This window comes from Artemia sp. Qi Xiang Cuo, chromosome 4, assembly GCF_049724085.1.
Source record: "Artemia sp. Qi Xiang Cuo chromosome 4, ASM4972408v1, whole genome shotgun sequence".
Taxonomy (NCBI): domain Eukaryota; kingdom Metazoa; phylum Arthropoda; class Branchiopoda; order Anostraca; family Artemiidae; genus Artemia; species Artemia sp. Qi Xiang Cuo.
This window is the reverse complement of record NC_142797.1, coordinates 35351954-35366720: the sequence shown is the minus strand read 5'-3', so window position 1 is coordinate 35366720 and position 14767 is coordinate 35351954. Positions and strand designations below refer to the sequence as shown.

General features: G+C 35.9%; 1 protein-coding gene across 2 annotated transcripts in view; it reads right to left on the bottom strand.

The window, feature by feature from the left end:
- The window catches only part of Xpc (DNA repair protein complementing XP-C cells homolog), a 38098-nt gene that overhangs the window by 16316 nt on the left and 7015 nt on the right, over positions 1-14767 (bottom strand). For both annotated transcript variants that reach the window (XM_089088264.1, XM_089088263.1), the window contains exons 2-5: positions 9946-10121; positions 3136-5039; positions 2097-2338; positions 1307-1532 (exon numbers count right to left, since the gene is read on the bottom strand). In XM_089088264.1, coding sequence (XP_088944390.1) covers positions 1307-1532; positions 2097-2338; positions 3136-5039; positions 9946-10114 — 2541 coding nt within the window. In that variant the 5' untranslated portion in view covers positions 10115-10121. The remainder of the gene's footprint in view (positions 1-1306; positions 1533-2096; positions 2339-3135; positions 5040-9945; positions 10122-14767) is intronic.

The window sequence follows — 14767 nt, the reverse complement described above, 5'->3', positions numbered from 1 at the left end:
TATAAAGAGACGGACAGAACATTTTGATAATGTGTTAAACCATGATAAAGTTATAGGAATTGATGCAGAAAATATGGAATAAAATTCGCCAATATGGAAGTGAAGGAAGATTTGTTCTGTCGGAAGCTGTTAGAGACAGTACTAAAAGAATCGAAAAATAATGAGGCCCCTGGTAGTGTTAGCGTGGTAATTGAGTTTTAGAAATACAGTGGCTGCAAAGTTAGAGGAAAATTAGTTAAGATTATAATTTTGGAAAAGGGGACGTACCTGGTGATTTTAGGAGAATTTTTAATTAGACCTATTTACGAGAAAAGTGATAAAGATGCTTATTACACTAAGTGATACTGTAAATAAAGTTTTAAGTGAAGAACACTGTGCTTTTCGGAAGGGGAGAGGATGTGATGACCAAATTTTCACTCTTCGAGTAATAATTGAGAAGCGCCCATAACATGAGACCCTTTTAGTTCTCAAGTTTAGAGATTATGAAGGGGCATTTGATTAGCTAATAGAAAAGCTTTTGTGAAACTTATATCAATGTGTGTTTTACCAGTCTAGTATATTAAAGAGAACAGTGCTAGGTAATTGGATAATATTGTTCTGGTTAAGGCAGAAAGTGAGTTAGTAGCTGGCTTGGTATTGAATAATGAATTACGAAGGGTTGTGTCCTATCCCCGTTTATATGGATTCTTTTGGTTGACTTTGTCGCACGGAACACGGCAAAGGCTACGGGAGAGTATGTGATCAAATGGGAAGGGCAAACTCTCCCATATCTAGATATTCATATAGTTTCAGATCCTTAGATAAAAATATTAGTGATACGACTGAATTTCATGTTTGGGAAACCAAAATGTAAGAATAGGTTTGAAAATTAATTTTAAGAAGACTAATTCACTTAGACTAATGTAAAGAGGCGATATTGGGTAACGAGAAAATCTATCAGGTGGATAGCTTTACTTATCTAAGTGGTATTATTAGTGTAAAAATACAAAATGGATGGTAGCCAAAGGAAGGTGGGTTGTCCCCGAATAGGGTGGGAGGAGGTAAAAAGAAACGATTTAGAGGAATTAATACTTCATGATAAAGTAAAGAGTGAAGCATCGAATAGATTGGAGTAGAGGAGAGCTTGCACAACTGTTTTATTCTCAAGCAGCTTAGTGGTGCAGTGAGTTTTTAGTAGAAGGGTAGTATTAGTCTCCAATTAACCCCCCAAGCAAAATCCACGCCGGACTTTTCTTAGGAGTAAGAATGTATTTTTGAGATTAAATTAATCAATTGAAACTGAATTATATAAATCAGCTAAACTCACCTTGTCCCACTTAGGCCTCGCCTTGACAATTTTATAAGGTTTTTCCCCCACTCTAACTACTTTTGCTTGCCTAATCCAAGTTTCTCTGGAGTGAAGTGTGTACACAGAGTCTCGAGGAAAGATAGGTTCTCCACGTATATATCCCAGCGGCGCAATAGTTGAAGGATATATTGCTTCAAACTTCAAAAGATGCCTTTTAAGAGCATAGAGTGGGTGACTTTTCAACCTTGAAAAGAGATGATTCTTTATGAATTTAGCACATTAAATACATTGAACATAGTAAAGAAGGAAAAAGAGAAAAACAAAAATATGAGAAAGTTAAGTCAGCAAGTTGAAGACAAGACAATGAATACTGAAATAAACATAGGCAAAAACAAAGCTAGTAGGTTCATCAAATCTTCCTAAGGGTAGGTCCTTCAGACCAATCTTGACGGACTTCTTATGCACAGACACGGAGATAAAGTTATAAATAGAGTATGGCTAACAAAATAAATTCAAGTTTCCCCATTTGAAAACTACACACCTAGAAAGGAAACTACTCTACATTCTCAGCTAAAGCCAACAGGTGCGCAAACACTTATTTCGAAAAGGACAAAAAATTAAAATACACAACAAATTGGTGGATTATATAGAAAATATAAGAAACTATATGAACACTTTCAAAATACTGAGATTTCGGGAGAAAAGAGGGGGTACAGAACCGAAGGCCCCCACTCTTCCTGTATTCCTACCTACGTTCTAGGGTGTTTAATTCAATTCACATAAAAAAATCCATGGCCGGGAAACTTACTCTGATATAGACGAAGGAATCGGTTTCTCCATGAGCATCTTCTTTATTTCAGCGTCTTCTTTCCTGCTTCTCGCGCTTTCTGCTTCTTTGTACGGTGATAGTGTCTCTTCAAGCCATGCTTCATCTATTCTGCGTTTTCTAATTTGGGTGAGCCAATCAGAGGCATAACGTGGCGTCACTTCTTTCAAAGACCCATTAGAGTTGAAAGCCAGAACATACTGAACAGGCTGCGTGGCTCTTGACTAATTCACAAAAGAAAAGAATATAATGCGCCTATAATCGCACTTCCAATACCCCCCCCCCTTTAAATAAATTCCAGTGTACGTGCCTTACACAATATTTCAGATACATATTATATATTTACCCTGAATAAAGGCGCAATCTGATCAAACCAATCGATATTCTATGAAACTTGGCGTCCCTTAGAGCTAGCAACTAAGTTTTGCACGATACGACATGGATAGTTTTGCTTGTTTAGAATTTTTTTTAGAAAATACTTGTTAGCAAATACGACAATTTAAATATTTTAGTGTCAAAATAGTGAGTTTCCTCCACGATATAGAAATGACGAAATTGATCTTTAACTAATTTAGTTGAATAAAAATGAAATTTGAGAAGTTAAGACAAAATTGTCAGATATACAATCGAAATATTTAGACCTTTTTTCCAATGATGGAAAAACCAGGCTAACTTTTTTTTTGTCTCTATTTTTTGGTACTTACTTGTGATTGCAGCAGGAACAAGGGTTTTCCGCCACACCCGGCATCAGAATCAGATATTATGTGGGAATGTGTTTAAAACATTTGCTTTTGGTCTGTTTGTATGACAGAAAGACAATGATTTACTCACGGATCAAAAACCTGGTAAGGCGCACTCACGGTTACTCACGGATCAAAAACATGGTAAAAACCTGGTTTACTCACGGATCAAAAACCTGCAAAAAGCCTACAAGTTATAATTATACAGGTATTGGAAATAACTGTACAGAAATAGAATGATCAAAATAAAGGTGCAAAAAAGAAAGAGAAATCATATATACCTCTAATTCCCTTTCACAGAACATTTTACCCAGTGGGATGTCAATGGGGCACCATTTTCTTTCCTGCTCCAAATAAGCTTCAACCCAATAATCACATGCTTTCTTGTAGCTCATACCCTCTTCATCACTAGAAAGCATTTTTCGAGATTTGTCCTCCGTTTTCTTCTCTACCAAATTTTGTATTGCTTTTGGATTTGGCGATTTAACTTGGCTCTTCTGCTCGTTTTTTAATGGGCTTTTCAGTTCTTTTTTAGGACTTATAATTTCTTCTTTAATCTTAAATGCTTCCTTTATTACTTTCTCTTTTAAAAGTCCTTTACTTCCTTTTTCACTTTTTGATAGGTCTTTGCCCTTGGATACTAGCAAATTTTCTTTCAAGGCTCTTTCAGGTAATGAGCTCATAGATTCTACTTTTAATCTTTTCGATAGAGGCTCATCATCACTATCATGTGACAGTTTCCTGTGAGACTTCAATGGTATTTGGGGACTCAGAACTGGAAGCTCCGATTGATCTATTTGGTTTCTATTTGATTTTCTTCTGCCATTTGTAAAACTGCTACTATCTTTCTTTGAAACAACCCTTTGAGGACTTAAGACTGGTGGATCTTCACCTTTACCCATACCATTTTTCATAGTAATATTTTCCCCATCTTTATCATTCCTCTTTTGAAGTCCTTTTCCTATGTCTTGACTCCTAGGGGCGGATTTTTTACCTCTTTTTTTAGTCATTTTCTTGCTGTCATCTTCTGATTTAAAATATGGGCTAGTTTGGTCAATTGAAATTTTTTTGCAAGACTTGGACTCAGTTTTACTCTTTTTGCCTTTTTTTACTGATTTATTACCAACTTCTTGTATAATTTCAGGAACTTCTTCAAAATCATCATCATTTTCAGATTCAATATCACTTACAACATTTTCATTTTTTACCTTTTCCTTTTTCTTCGTTTTGTCATCGTTATCGCTTGCCTCTTTCTCAACTTTCAGTCTCGCCGGCTGTAGCGATATCACTAACCTTGCAGCGACACCTCCAACACGCAGTATCAAAACAAAGAATAGAACGAATTCAACACTATTATAAAATATGTTTGTTTCATTCCTTTTCAATAAAGCATCCTCCAAATTTCTTGCAATTTTATCATTTTCTTTGGCAACAAAATATTTTTTATTATACCAGCGCAATAAGCTATCAACATAAGAGAAGCTTGTTTTGATTGGTGCACTGAATGGTAAAACTGACATAACACTTGCTTTCAATATCTCAGAGCGAAGAATATTATTTAAATACATCCCATGAGCAATTAGGCAACAAATATGTACTTTGTGGATATTCAAACAGAGTTCCTTCTTTTCTTTTCTTAGATGCTTCCTCAGCAGTTCTTGTAGATTAGCCTTCTCTTTTTTACTCCTCTTCAGCTTTGGTAGTTCAATCGAAATCTGCACACCTTCCTGAGGTACTAAGCTGTTAATTTTAGCTTGTTTGGATGGGGGCAGATTCAACATATCTTTTGTTTTATCAGCTATACCAAGCATTGAACAAACATCGTTATTTATGTTAGTTTCAGTTTTGTCTTCAGACTTTAAACTGTCTTCAGAAAGGGCAGTAATGGCTGATATTTGCTGCTCCCAAAAATTTTCACTTATTTCTTCTGTCTCATCACTAATATCATTTTCAGTATGACTCTTAAACTGAACATCATTTATCCTTGGTTGTTTTAAGATGGGTTTATCATCCTCACTCTCCGATTCCTCACTCAGATTCCCCATTGTCTGAAAAGAAGTTGATGAAGTAGATGCGCCGAACTGTGATAAGAACGAATTGTTTCTCAAAACTTTTTCTTTCAAAGACATTGAGGAACATGGCTTTTCTGTCCTTTTCTTTAAATGTTCTGCTGCATTTTCAAAGTCTGCAAGTAAAAAAAAAAATATCTGTTAATTATTCTAATGTTGCAATAAATGTGATGATTTATTCAGTATTTTTACGAAAAAAAGTACCTACTAGGTTTTTTGAAGGTTCAGATCCAAAAACTTTACTACAGGAAAGCTTCAGGAAAAAATCAATTGCTGTGAGCGCTATGAAAAAGCTGACTCTCGTCATCTCAGTTTAGCTTGTTTTGTGCTGGTTTTTCCAAGTTTCCTGCAGTGATGGTGTAAGTAACCAAAGACTTAGTGTTCCTGACCTTGCTTAGTGCTATTGTCATGCAAATTAAATACGAGAAGATCACCCTATTTCAACTTTCTTCACCTTCCTTGGTGGTGGCAACATTTATGTCTTGTAGCCTACTGCAATTTGGACTTCTAAAAGCGCCACCAGATCGCTCTACCATAGCCACAACATCTATCAAACGCTCTCATCGCGGGAAACGTGGAAGTAGACTCAAAAAGGGGATGAAGATACCAGTGTTAATTTCAACTAGGACCAAGACTAAAGCCCTACCGAGTAGACCAAGTTGCCTAGTACCAGTAAATTGCTTTCCTGCTCATAAAACGCTGCCTGTGCTCACTCCTTGGTATAACGAACCGGTTGTGATTAGCGACTGGGACAAAACACTGCCTGCTCTACGTCCTCAGTGTTTTTCAGCGAAACAAAAGCTACCTAATATACTCGTGTGTAACACGCGTTCCTTGAACAACAAAATCGACGAAACTGAAGTTATAATCAAGCAGAGTAACGCCTCAGTTGCAATATTAAGTGAATGTTGGGCCATTACTTCTGAGTCAGCGCGCATTAAAGGCTACACTGGTTTGATATTACAAGTTTGAATAATTGCTTCGCCTATTATCCTGAGAGTGCCAGAAATAGGAAAAAACTTATTGAGCACATACAGTTTTTCGTAGACAAAATGCGCCATAAGTATGCCTCTCCTGCTTTTGTGATTGCTGGTGACTTTAACCAAACAAACAAAAAGTGGGTTTCCAGTGTCTTGGATTTGCGGCAAGTTGTCGCAATACCGACCCATGAGAGTAGGAGCATACTTGACTTGATCTTAACAAACCTTACAGACTTCTATGACGCACCTAGGGACCCCTAGGGAGGGGTCCCTAGGACCCCTCCAGAATTCCGATCATTTCATAATTTTCTGGGAAGCGAATTCGGCAATCCCCAAGAGCAAACGAGTCAAAACTACTATACGACCACTAACGAGAGATTCAATTTCTACGTTCGGTCACTGGATCGGCAACTACGAATTTGATGACATTTGCTCCGAGCCGGACATCAACGTCAAAGTCAGTGAGCTAAATAGCCTACTTCAGGAGAAGTTCCATGCTTGTTTTCCAACTAATGTCATTACCGTTACATGTACTGATAAACCATGGATCACAAGCGACCTCAAGAACCTTATTAAGACTCGCTGCCGCCGCCTTCACAGCAATGGCGGTTCAGTTGTTTCAGCCAAGTTGCGGAACCATATAGTCAAAATGAACAGGCCAGAAAAGAGACAATATGTGAAGGACAAAATTATGCCCTTACTTATGACAGATTCATACAAATGGCACTCACCAGTAAAGAGACTTGCTGGTAAAATGAAACCCAGTGACTTAAGGGTATTGAAAGAGGATGGTACCTTGTTATCGGCTACGGAAGTGAACTCTTTTTTTTGTAGGAATCTGTACCACCTTTCCGTCAATCACAAGTTCAGAAATCGAGTCTCTCATTACTGAAGCAGAGATTGATAATGTAGGTGAAATTCTCGAGTTTGCCGTTTACAAGGAACTTCAGAAGCTGAACAGGAACCGTGCGTCTTACCCTGGCGAACTTCATTTAAAGTTGTTACGTGCATTCGCTATTTTCCTTGCCAAGCCACTCTCCTCCATTATTAACCAGTGTTTCCAAGAGCAAGTGTTCCCTAATGCTTGGAAGAGAGCGTACGTTCGCGCCATTCCCAAAGTGAACGGTCCCGAATCTTGCGACCAACTCCGACCAATCTCAATAACCCCGAACCTGTCTAAGGTGACAAAAACGTTTATATACTGCGAGCTGATGTCACAGATTTCTCTTTCTCTTGACCCATATCAGTACGGATGCTTGAAAGGAAGCAGCACAACTGTTTACTTAGTGAGAATGTATCACCTTATTGTCGAGTGGCTTGACCAAGGAAAAGCGATTGTCGATCTTCTCCTAGTGAACTACCGAAAAGCATTTGACCTTATTCGCTATTTCATAGCTGTGATAAATTTATGTGCGATGGCCACACGCAAGCATATTCTCTTTTAGTGATCGAGTTTTTGCAAGACCATTTCCAGTGCGTCTACAGCCTTTTCCCTGGAGACACCAACTCCAAATGGGCTGAGCTCACGTGTGGTGCTCCACAAGGCACGAAACTTGCAGCGCTGTTCTTTTGAGCAGTTATAAACTTTGTGCTTTCTGAGTTTAAGGACAGGTTTAAGTAAAGACGACTTGTCAGTTCTTCTGAAATATCTCATTGAAAACTCTGAGGCAGTTCCCCAATTCAGTGATGCAATAATGAGCACCTTTAAAGACCAATGTAGTATCAGCAGCCTTCAAATCAACGAAGGAAAAACCAAAATACTTCACTCTAAGCCTCTAAAGAGGGACTTTGTCAGTCCTCCTCCACCGTATCCTAGTGTATCTTTGGCTGTAATTCTCGGTATCACATTCAGCATTGACTGCTCGTTTAGTACTCATGTTGATACAATCACTATAAAAGCAAATGGTGCGATGCGTACCCTTATCTTACTACGTCGTTTCGGTTTTTCTGTGTCCCAACTAAAGACGGCTTATCTTAAATATATCTGACCAATTCTCGAGTATGCTTGCCCTGTATGGGGCCCACAATTCAACAACACAAGTTACCTAAGTGATCAGCTTGAGTCACTACAAAAAATCAATATTTCCAAAAATCAACAAAAATATGGATGACTTAAATTTTCGTTGTAATTTTTAGATCCTATAACCATGTTAGTGATTTTATTTTATATTTTTTTTAAAACATATACATACATCAAGGAGTCTGGGAGAAATTCTCCCAAGATCAACCAGGAGGACGCCAGAGGAAATCCGGATTTAACTTTTAATATCCCCAGCTAACTTCCCTAAGAGTTAGCTGCATTAACTGTTTGTTGAATCTGTCCAAACTCTTGTATTTTTGGAAACTATTTTTTGAAGATAAGTTAGAGACAACTTCTTCATCTGTACTTTCTGTAAGTTCCTAGTTAAGACAAGACTATGTAGTTTTTCTAGCTAACTTTATTTTCAAGCTAAAACATGAAAAATATGACAGGTGAAATAATAGCAAACTGAAAAAAAAAGCAAACTGAAGTATATATACATAAAAAAAATAAAAAAATCAAAAATTCAAAAAAGTTTCTTCCCTTTTCTGTCATCTCGCCCACAGGGTTCTACTGACTGAGAATTTCCAAATTTTAGTATTATCACATTTTAATATTTAGAAGCAATTAAACATAGATCAGAAACTAAATGGATATTAAATAGCGTACAACTTTTAAAATGAGTACAGGTTCATAACTTCACAAAGAACAAATCATTGTTTCTTGATGTTATCCTAAGCTCACTAATTATTTTATATTTGCTTAATGTCAAAGACTAGAAATATCTTCTTTGATTAATTTTATATTAATATTGTTTAGCTGTGGCCAACAGAGCTAATCAGTAAATTTAAATTTTTTAACCACTAAAATAAAAGTATGGACAGTCATGATGCAGAGAGCAGTCCTTGAATAGAAATTAAATATACTGTAACTGCTCTATGATTTCATTTTTACCCCTAAAATATTTAAGTTTTTCTGGGAAGCAGGAAAAGTTCTTTTTTTTAGCGCATTTGGAGCAGAGAGCTTTTTTGAAACATTTCGTTTCCTAATTTTTACTTTACTGTTTGATCACGATATTAGAACAGGAAAGTAAATCTTTCTGCAATTTATTTAAATTATACCAAATACATTTTACACCAAAGATTCCAATTATAAAACTCCAAGCTGAAATCAAACTACCTATCCTTCAAACAACCAATAACGCTAACGTTATCTGCTGAGATTTGATCCAGTTAACAGACGAAGTTAAATAAAAGCGTTAAAAATAGAAGGTTTTCTTTGAAATATGGAATAAAGAACTTTTTATTACAGTTTTCCCTACTAATCATAGAGAATTCTTTGATGCAGTCTGCAAAATGTGACTGTGTGCGCCTAAATCATGCAGGAGTCCCATTCATCTTCACAATGTTAAATATCTTGAAAAATAAATGATAGGTAGAAAAAAAGAATTCTATTGATGCACATTGCCCTTTGGAAGAGCCACCATAGCTATTTATTGGGGATGTAGGTGCAGGGGTGTAGCTTGGGTTTTGAGTTTGGAGGGGGGGGTATAAAGAATGTGCCGACAGTATCATCCAGTGTGCCAACAAATGATGACACATAAGCTAAATTAAACTAAAACATAAGCTAAGTTTCAATGTGTTGGTGTGCAGCACCAACACCTTGGAACTTTGAAGGGGAGCCCCCCCCCTTAGCTGCACCCGTGTGCAGGGGGTCACTTCAACTTTTCAAAACATCAATCCTTATAATTTTTCTATATTTGGATTTACTACAAAAAACAAAGCAAGTTTTGTCAAAAGTTTTTTTTTTCTATTTTTAATATCTCTATCAAAAGTTACAAATGCTTGAAAATCAGTAAAAAAAATAAGCTAATGCTACACAAATTTCAGTGTAAATCTGACCCCCTATGCTAGAAATACAAAAAAAGAGGATCTAATAGCATGACATATGTTTATTATTACTACTACTACTAACAACTCACCACAGCACCAAGCCGCCTGACAAAAAAATAAAATAACAAACCATTTTGTTCAGTATTTTCAGCATCACTTTCTTCTGATAAGTCAAGTTTTTCCGGTACAAATTCATCTTCGGCTTCTGAATCTGATAAATCCAATTCATCCTCTTCTTTCTCTTCTGTGTAAGAAATATTAACTTTCTGTGTGACACTCCTTTTTGGACGATTTGCCATAATTCTTCTAAAAAGTAGGGGAACAGTTTCAAATCCAAATTTTATTACAAAATTTCTCTCTGAAGGATAGAGAAAAAGGAAAAGTGAGACAGAGAGAAAAAACGTTCAACAAAAGATTTAGCTCTTCCTTGAATTCAGTGGTTTCAAGGGATAGTTGCAAATGGTTTACTCTGGATTTGTAAAAAACTATCAAGGAATGTCCAGAAGCTTTTACATTACATTCAGTATTACAAAGAACACAATCTACAGACATATATATATAGTCTGCAATCAGGTACCTTATAGATGTGTATTTAGTGACTCAAAATGACAGACCATATGTAGGAAAGAGCAAAAACATTTAATTTTCTTTTCTTTTTTGAGTACAGTTATTGCAACAAACTACAATGTGTATCTATTCTGCACTAACTGATTCCCCTCAATAGTCTAAGAATACAATGGCTATATTCTTGAAATTTTTTATTTTTAACCCCTTCATTTTCGGAATTACTGAAAGATGGAAAATGTATCAATTTATATTGGGTGAGAAGTTTTCACTGAAACAACCAAGACACTGCATGTAAACGCAGTCCTTCATTTTCGGAATTACAAGGAGCAATAATATCTTTAACAATTCAATTGAATAAATTACAGTACCAGCAAGTTTGGCTTCAATGCAAGCTCTGTAGCATACAGTCACCTTAAGGCTTCTTTCTTAAAGGTAATTATTTTTTTTTATCACCTCACTGGTTCTCAATATTCCAAGAATAGATCCTAATTCATTGCAAATACTGAAAGTATCACTTTTTGGCTCAAGTAAAGATATCTACAGTTTTTCTAAAATTTAGCATTAAATTTGTTTATGGTTCTGCATGTACAATTTTTGCCTGCACAGAAATATGAGCTGAACTAATCAAGCTAGAAAACTGAGAATTCATAGAGTATTATTCTGGAAACATAATTATAGACTCTAGCCATAAAAAGGAGAAAAAAAGAGAAACAAACAAAAAAACTGGAAATGTGACATTATGACAACAAGCATAAAAAGGCAAATCTGAAGGCCAGATAAAGTGCACATTTACAAGGACTGAAGACCTGAGATGTTGACTATAGCAAGCCAAGAGAGCCAATACCAGGGATGCTGCAGGTTCAAGGAGTCAAAAATAGGGGAATTTGGGGATATTTTTGCAGAAAAAGGGGCCTTTAAAGATCTTCCTGATACCACAAAAAGGACCAATATGGATCTTGTTCAGCAGTTGTTTACCATATAAATGACACAATCAACATCATTCTTGATATTCAAACTGATCTCTCATAACTTTGAAACCAGGATGGTTAGCAATGTAGCATAATCATCTTCAGGAAAAACATGGGTAATATCAAGTTGATCTGACCACTTGGCTTTCTATACAGATCTTCTCAGGTTTCTTGTTTTTCTTGATTTTCAACAATGAAGGTACAAACATTCAAAAAAATATACAAGTAACTACATTGATTAATGACCAGAAAATCATCACAAGACTGCAACATTTCAAAAGCACTTGTTTGTTGTTTTGTCTTTAGCTTTGCTTTCTGTGAAACATTTTCTTCCTTTAGGGAAAATTTTTAGCAAGGATGGATAATTTCTAGGGGAGGTTATACATGGCAGGAATTTTCCTTGGAGGAATTTTTTGTGTGGGAGGGTTTCCATGGAGGGGGAGGTAGATTTCCTGGAATTATTTGAAAAACAGTTATAAATTAAATAAAAAGCAGAATTTTAGAACAATTATCATTTAAAAGAATTTTTTAAACAAAGCTATGGACTGGACTCAACCCAGCATTAGTTTATTTTAGAGGCTATAGGCCTAGTGTATTTGACTAATTTCTTCTTGAAAGTCTTTTCATGTCATAAACTTTTTGACAAGAAGTGGACCTGGTTGACTTCCACACTAAAGCCTGCAAATGTTGACAAAGCAGAAGTATACTAAATGGACATATACCCACTTTTTGAGAATTACACGTGAAAAAATAAAAGAATAATTTTTAGAAATAACTAATTGTTTTAGCACTGATTGTATGAATTTTTGGTCTTATTTCTTATATAAAATTTACAAAAGCAGACATGCAGTCATTTGATGGAATGTAAAAGGTTTAAGGACAAAGATTTAAGTTCAAAAAGTTTAGTGCTTTAAGAAAGCTTCTTATTCTAATTAAATGGCCCTTGAGTTTCAGGAGTTGTTCTTAAAGAAATGAGACAATAGTGAAGCTTTAGCATAAAGAGCAAGGGATTGACAGGGGAAGATGTCCCTCATATATGGAATAATTTCTTTTCATTTAGAGTTTTAATGTTGCACTAATTATCAAAATGGGTACAGGCTTATATATAGCCTATTTCTACTAGTGCTGCATTCTATGTTGACAGTTTTACAAATTCACCAATTTGCCTTAAACCTTTGATCTTAATTTCAATGGACAAATTTAAGAGTCATGCTGAGCCTTGCCATGAATGGTGCAACAAGAGCCATTAGGCATCAGTATCTTAAGAAACTTATACACAAATTAGAGAGAAAAGATCATGCCTTGTCTTAATTCATGTATAAGATAATTGGAACAGTTCATAGTCATACCTGCCTCTTATTAGCATTCTTGTTGCCTCTCTTTTTCTTATTATTCTTTCCTTTATTATTTTTTGCCTTATTGTCTCTCCTCTCCTTGCAAAAAAAACTATTATCCATCAAATAAGACTTGCCACAATACTAATTAAAGTGAGTTTTTAGCTGTTAAAAAAAAATTTAAATTCACCTCTTTTAGTGGCACTGAGCTGTTTAAACATTAAATATAAATTAAACAAAATATAGGCAAAGCTATAATTAAGCTAAGTTTGTTTGGGAACAATTAGCTTATTACTTTCACTTAAAAACTGTTTCAACATGGAGTAATGATGGAAGAATGACTTTTATTGCAACAAATAAAATGAAATAAAACTGTCACTGTGTCATTAAACATTTTTGCTGGAATATATTCTATGGATTAAAAACATACCTTTTTTGTATCTTCACCAAAAAACAGTGAAATTGTTGCCCCTGAAAACTCCTAAAATTATTAATAGGGGGGCCAACCTAGTATACCTAACTAGCTGGGAAACAGAACTGTTAAAGCCTTGCCCATGCTCATTACATTGCTCTATCATCTTAATGCACAAATGAACCCTTAGAGTTAAGCAGATGGGAAAGGCCACCACTATAACTAAAATACATAACTATGTTTGACAAATTACCTGAGTATTGTAATGTGGATAATTCTAAACATTGAATTAGCCAAGGTCTTCTTTTGAAGTTTTTCTTTTTAATTTGCTCATAAGCTTGTTTTGTGTCCTGGGGTGTTTGTCCCCCCCCCCCTCTTCAGGAATGGTATCTTCAGGAAAGGTAAAAAATTAGAATTGTGGCCCCTGATTAGGAGACATGATAAGAAAACAATTTGAAAACTTGGGACAAAACTTGCTTTGTTTTTTGTAGTAAATCCAAATATAGAAAACTTATAAGGAATGTTTTGAAAAGTTGAAGTGACCCCCTGCACACGGTTGCAGCTAAGGGGGGGGGGGGGCTCCCCTTCAAAGTTCCAAGGTGTTGGTGCTGCACACCAACACCTTGAAACTTAGCTTATGTTTTAGTTTAATTTAGCTTATGTGTCAGCATTTGTTGGCACACATGACAATTTGTCAGCACATTCTTTATACCCCCCCCCCTTCCAAACTCAAAACCCAAGCTACACCCCTGCACCTACATCCCCAATAAATAGCTATGGTGGCTCTTCCAAAGGGCAATGTGCATCAATAGAATTCTTTTTTTCTATCTATCATTTATTTTTCAAGAAATTTTAACATTGTGAAGATGAATGGGACTCCTGCATGATTTAGGCACACACAGTCACTGTAATAAAAAGTTCTTTATTACATATTTTAAAGAAAACCTTTTATTTTTAACGCTTTTATTTAACTTCGTCTATTAACTGGATCAAACCTCAGCAGATAACGTTAGGGTTATTGGTTGTTAAAGGAAAGGTAGTTTGATTTCAGCTTGGAGTTTTATAATTAGAATCTTTGGTGTAAAATGTATTTGGTATAATTTAAATAAATTGAAGAAAGATTTACTTTCCTGTTCTAATATTGTGATCAAACAGTAAAGTAAAAATTAGGAAACAAAATGTTTCAAAAAAGCTCTCTGCTCCAAATGCACTAGAAAAAAGAACTTTCCCTGCTTTCCAGAAAAACTTAAATATTTTAGGGGTAAAAATGAAATCATTGAGCAGTGACAGTATATTTAATTTCTATGCAAGGACTACTCTGCATCATGACTGTCTATACTTTTATTTTAGTGGTTAAAAAATTTAAATTTACTGATTAGCTCTGGTGGCCACACTACTACTACTACTACTAACAACTCACCACAGCACCAAGCCGCCTGAGGCCAACACAGCTTTGCACGCTCCCCCTCCACCCCAACTATTCAAAGCCTCCCTTTTTACACCCGCCCACAAAGTTCCCATTTCCTTTAAATCTTTCTTTATGATGCCCTCCCACCCCAGACGGGGACAACCTGCTTTCCGTTTAGCCCTAGACGGTTGGCCGAAAAGAACAATCTTCGGCAATATGTCATCCTTCATCCGCACAACGTGCCCTAGCCAGCTCAACCTTTC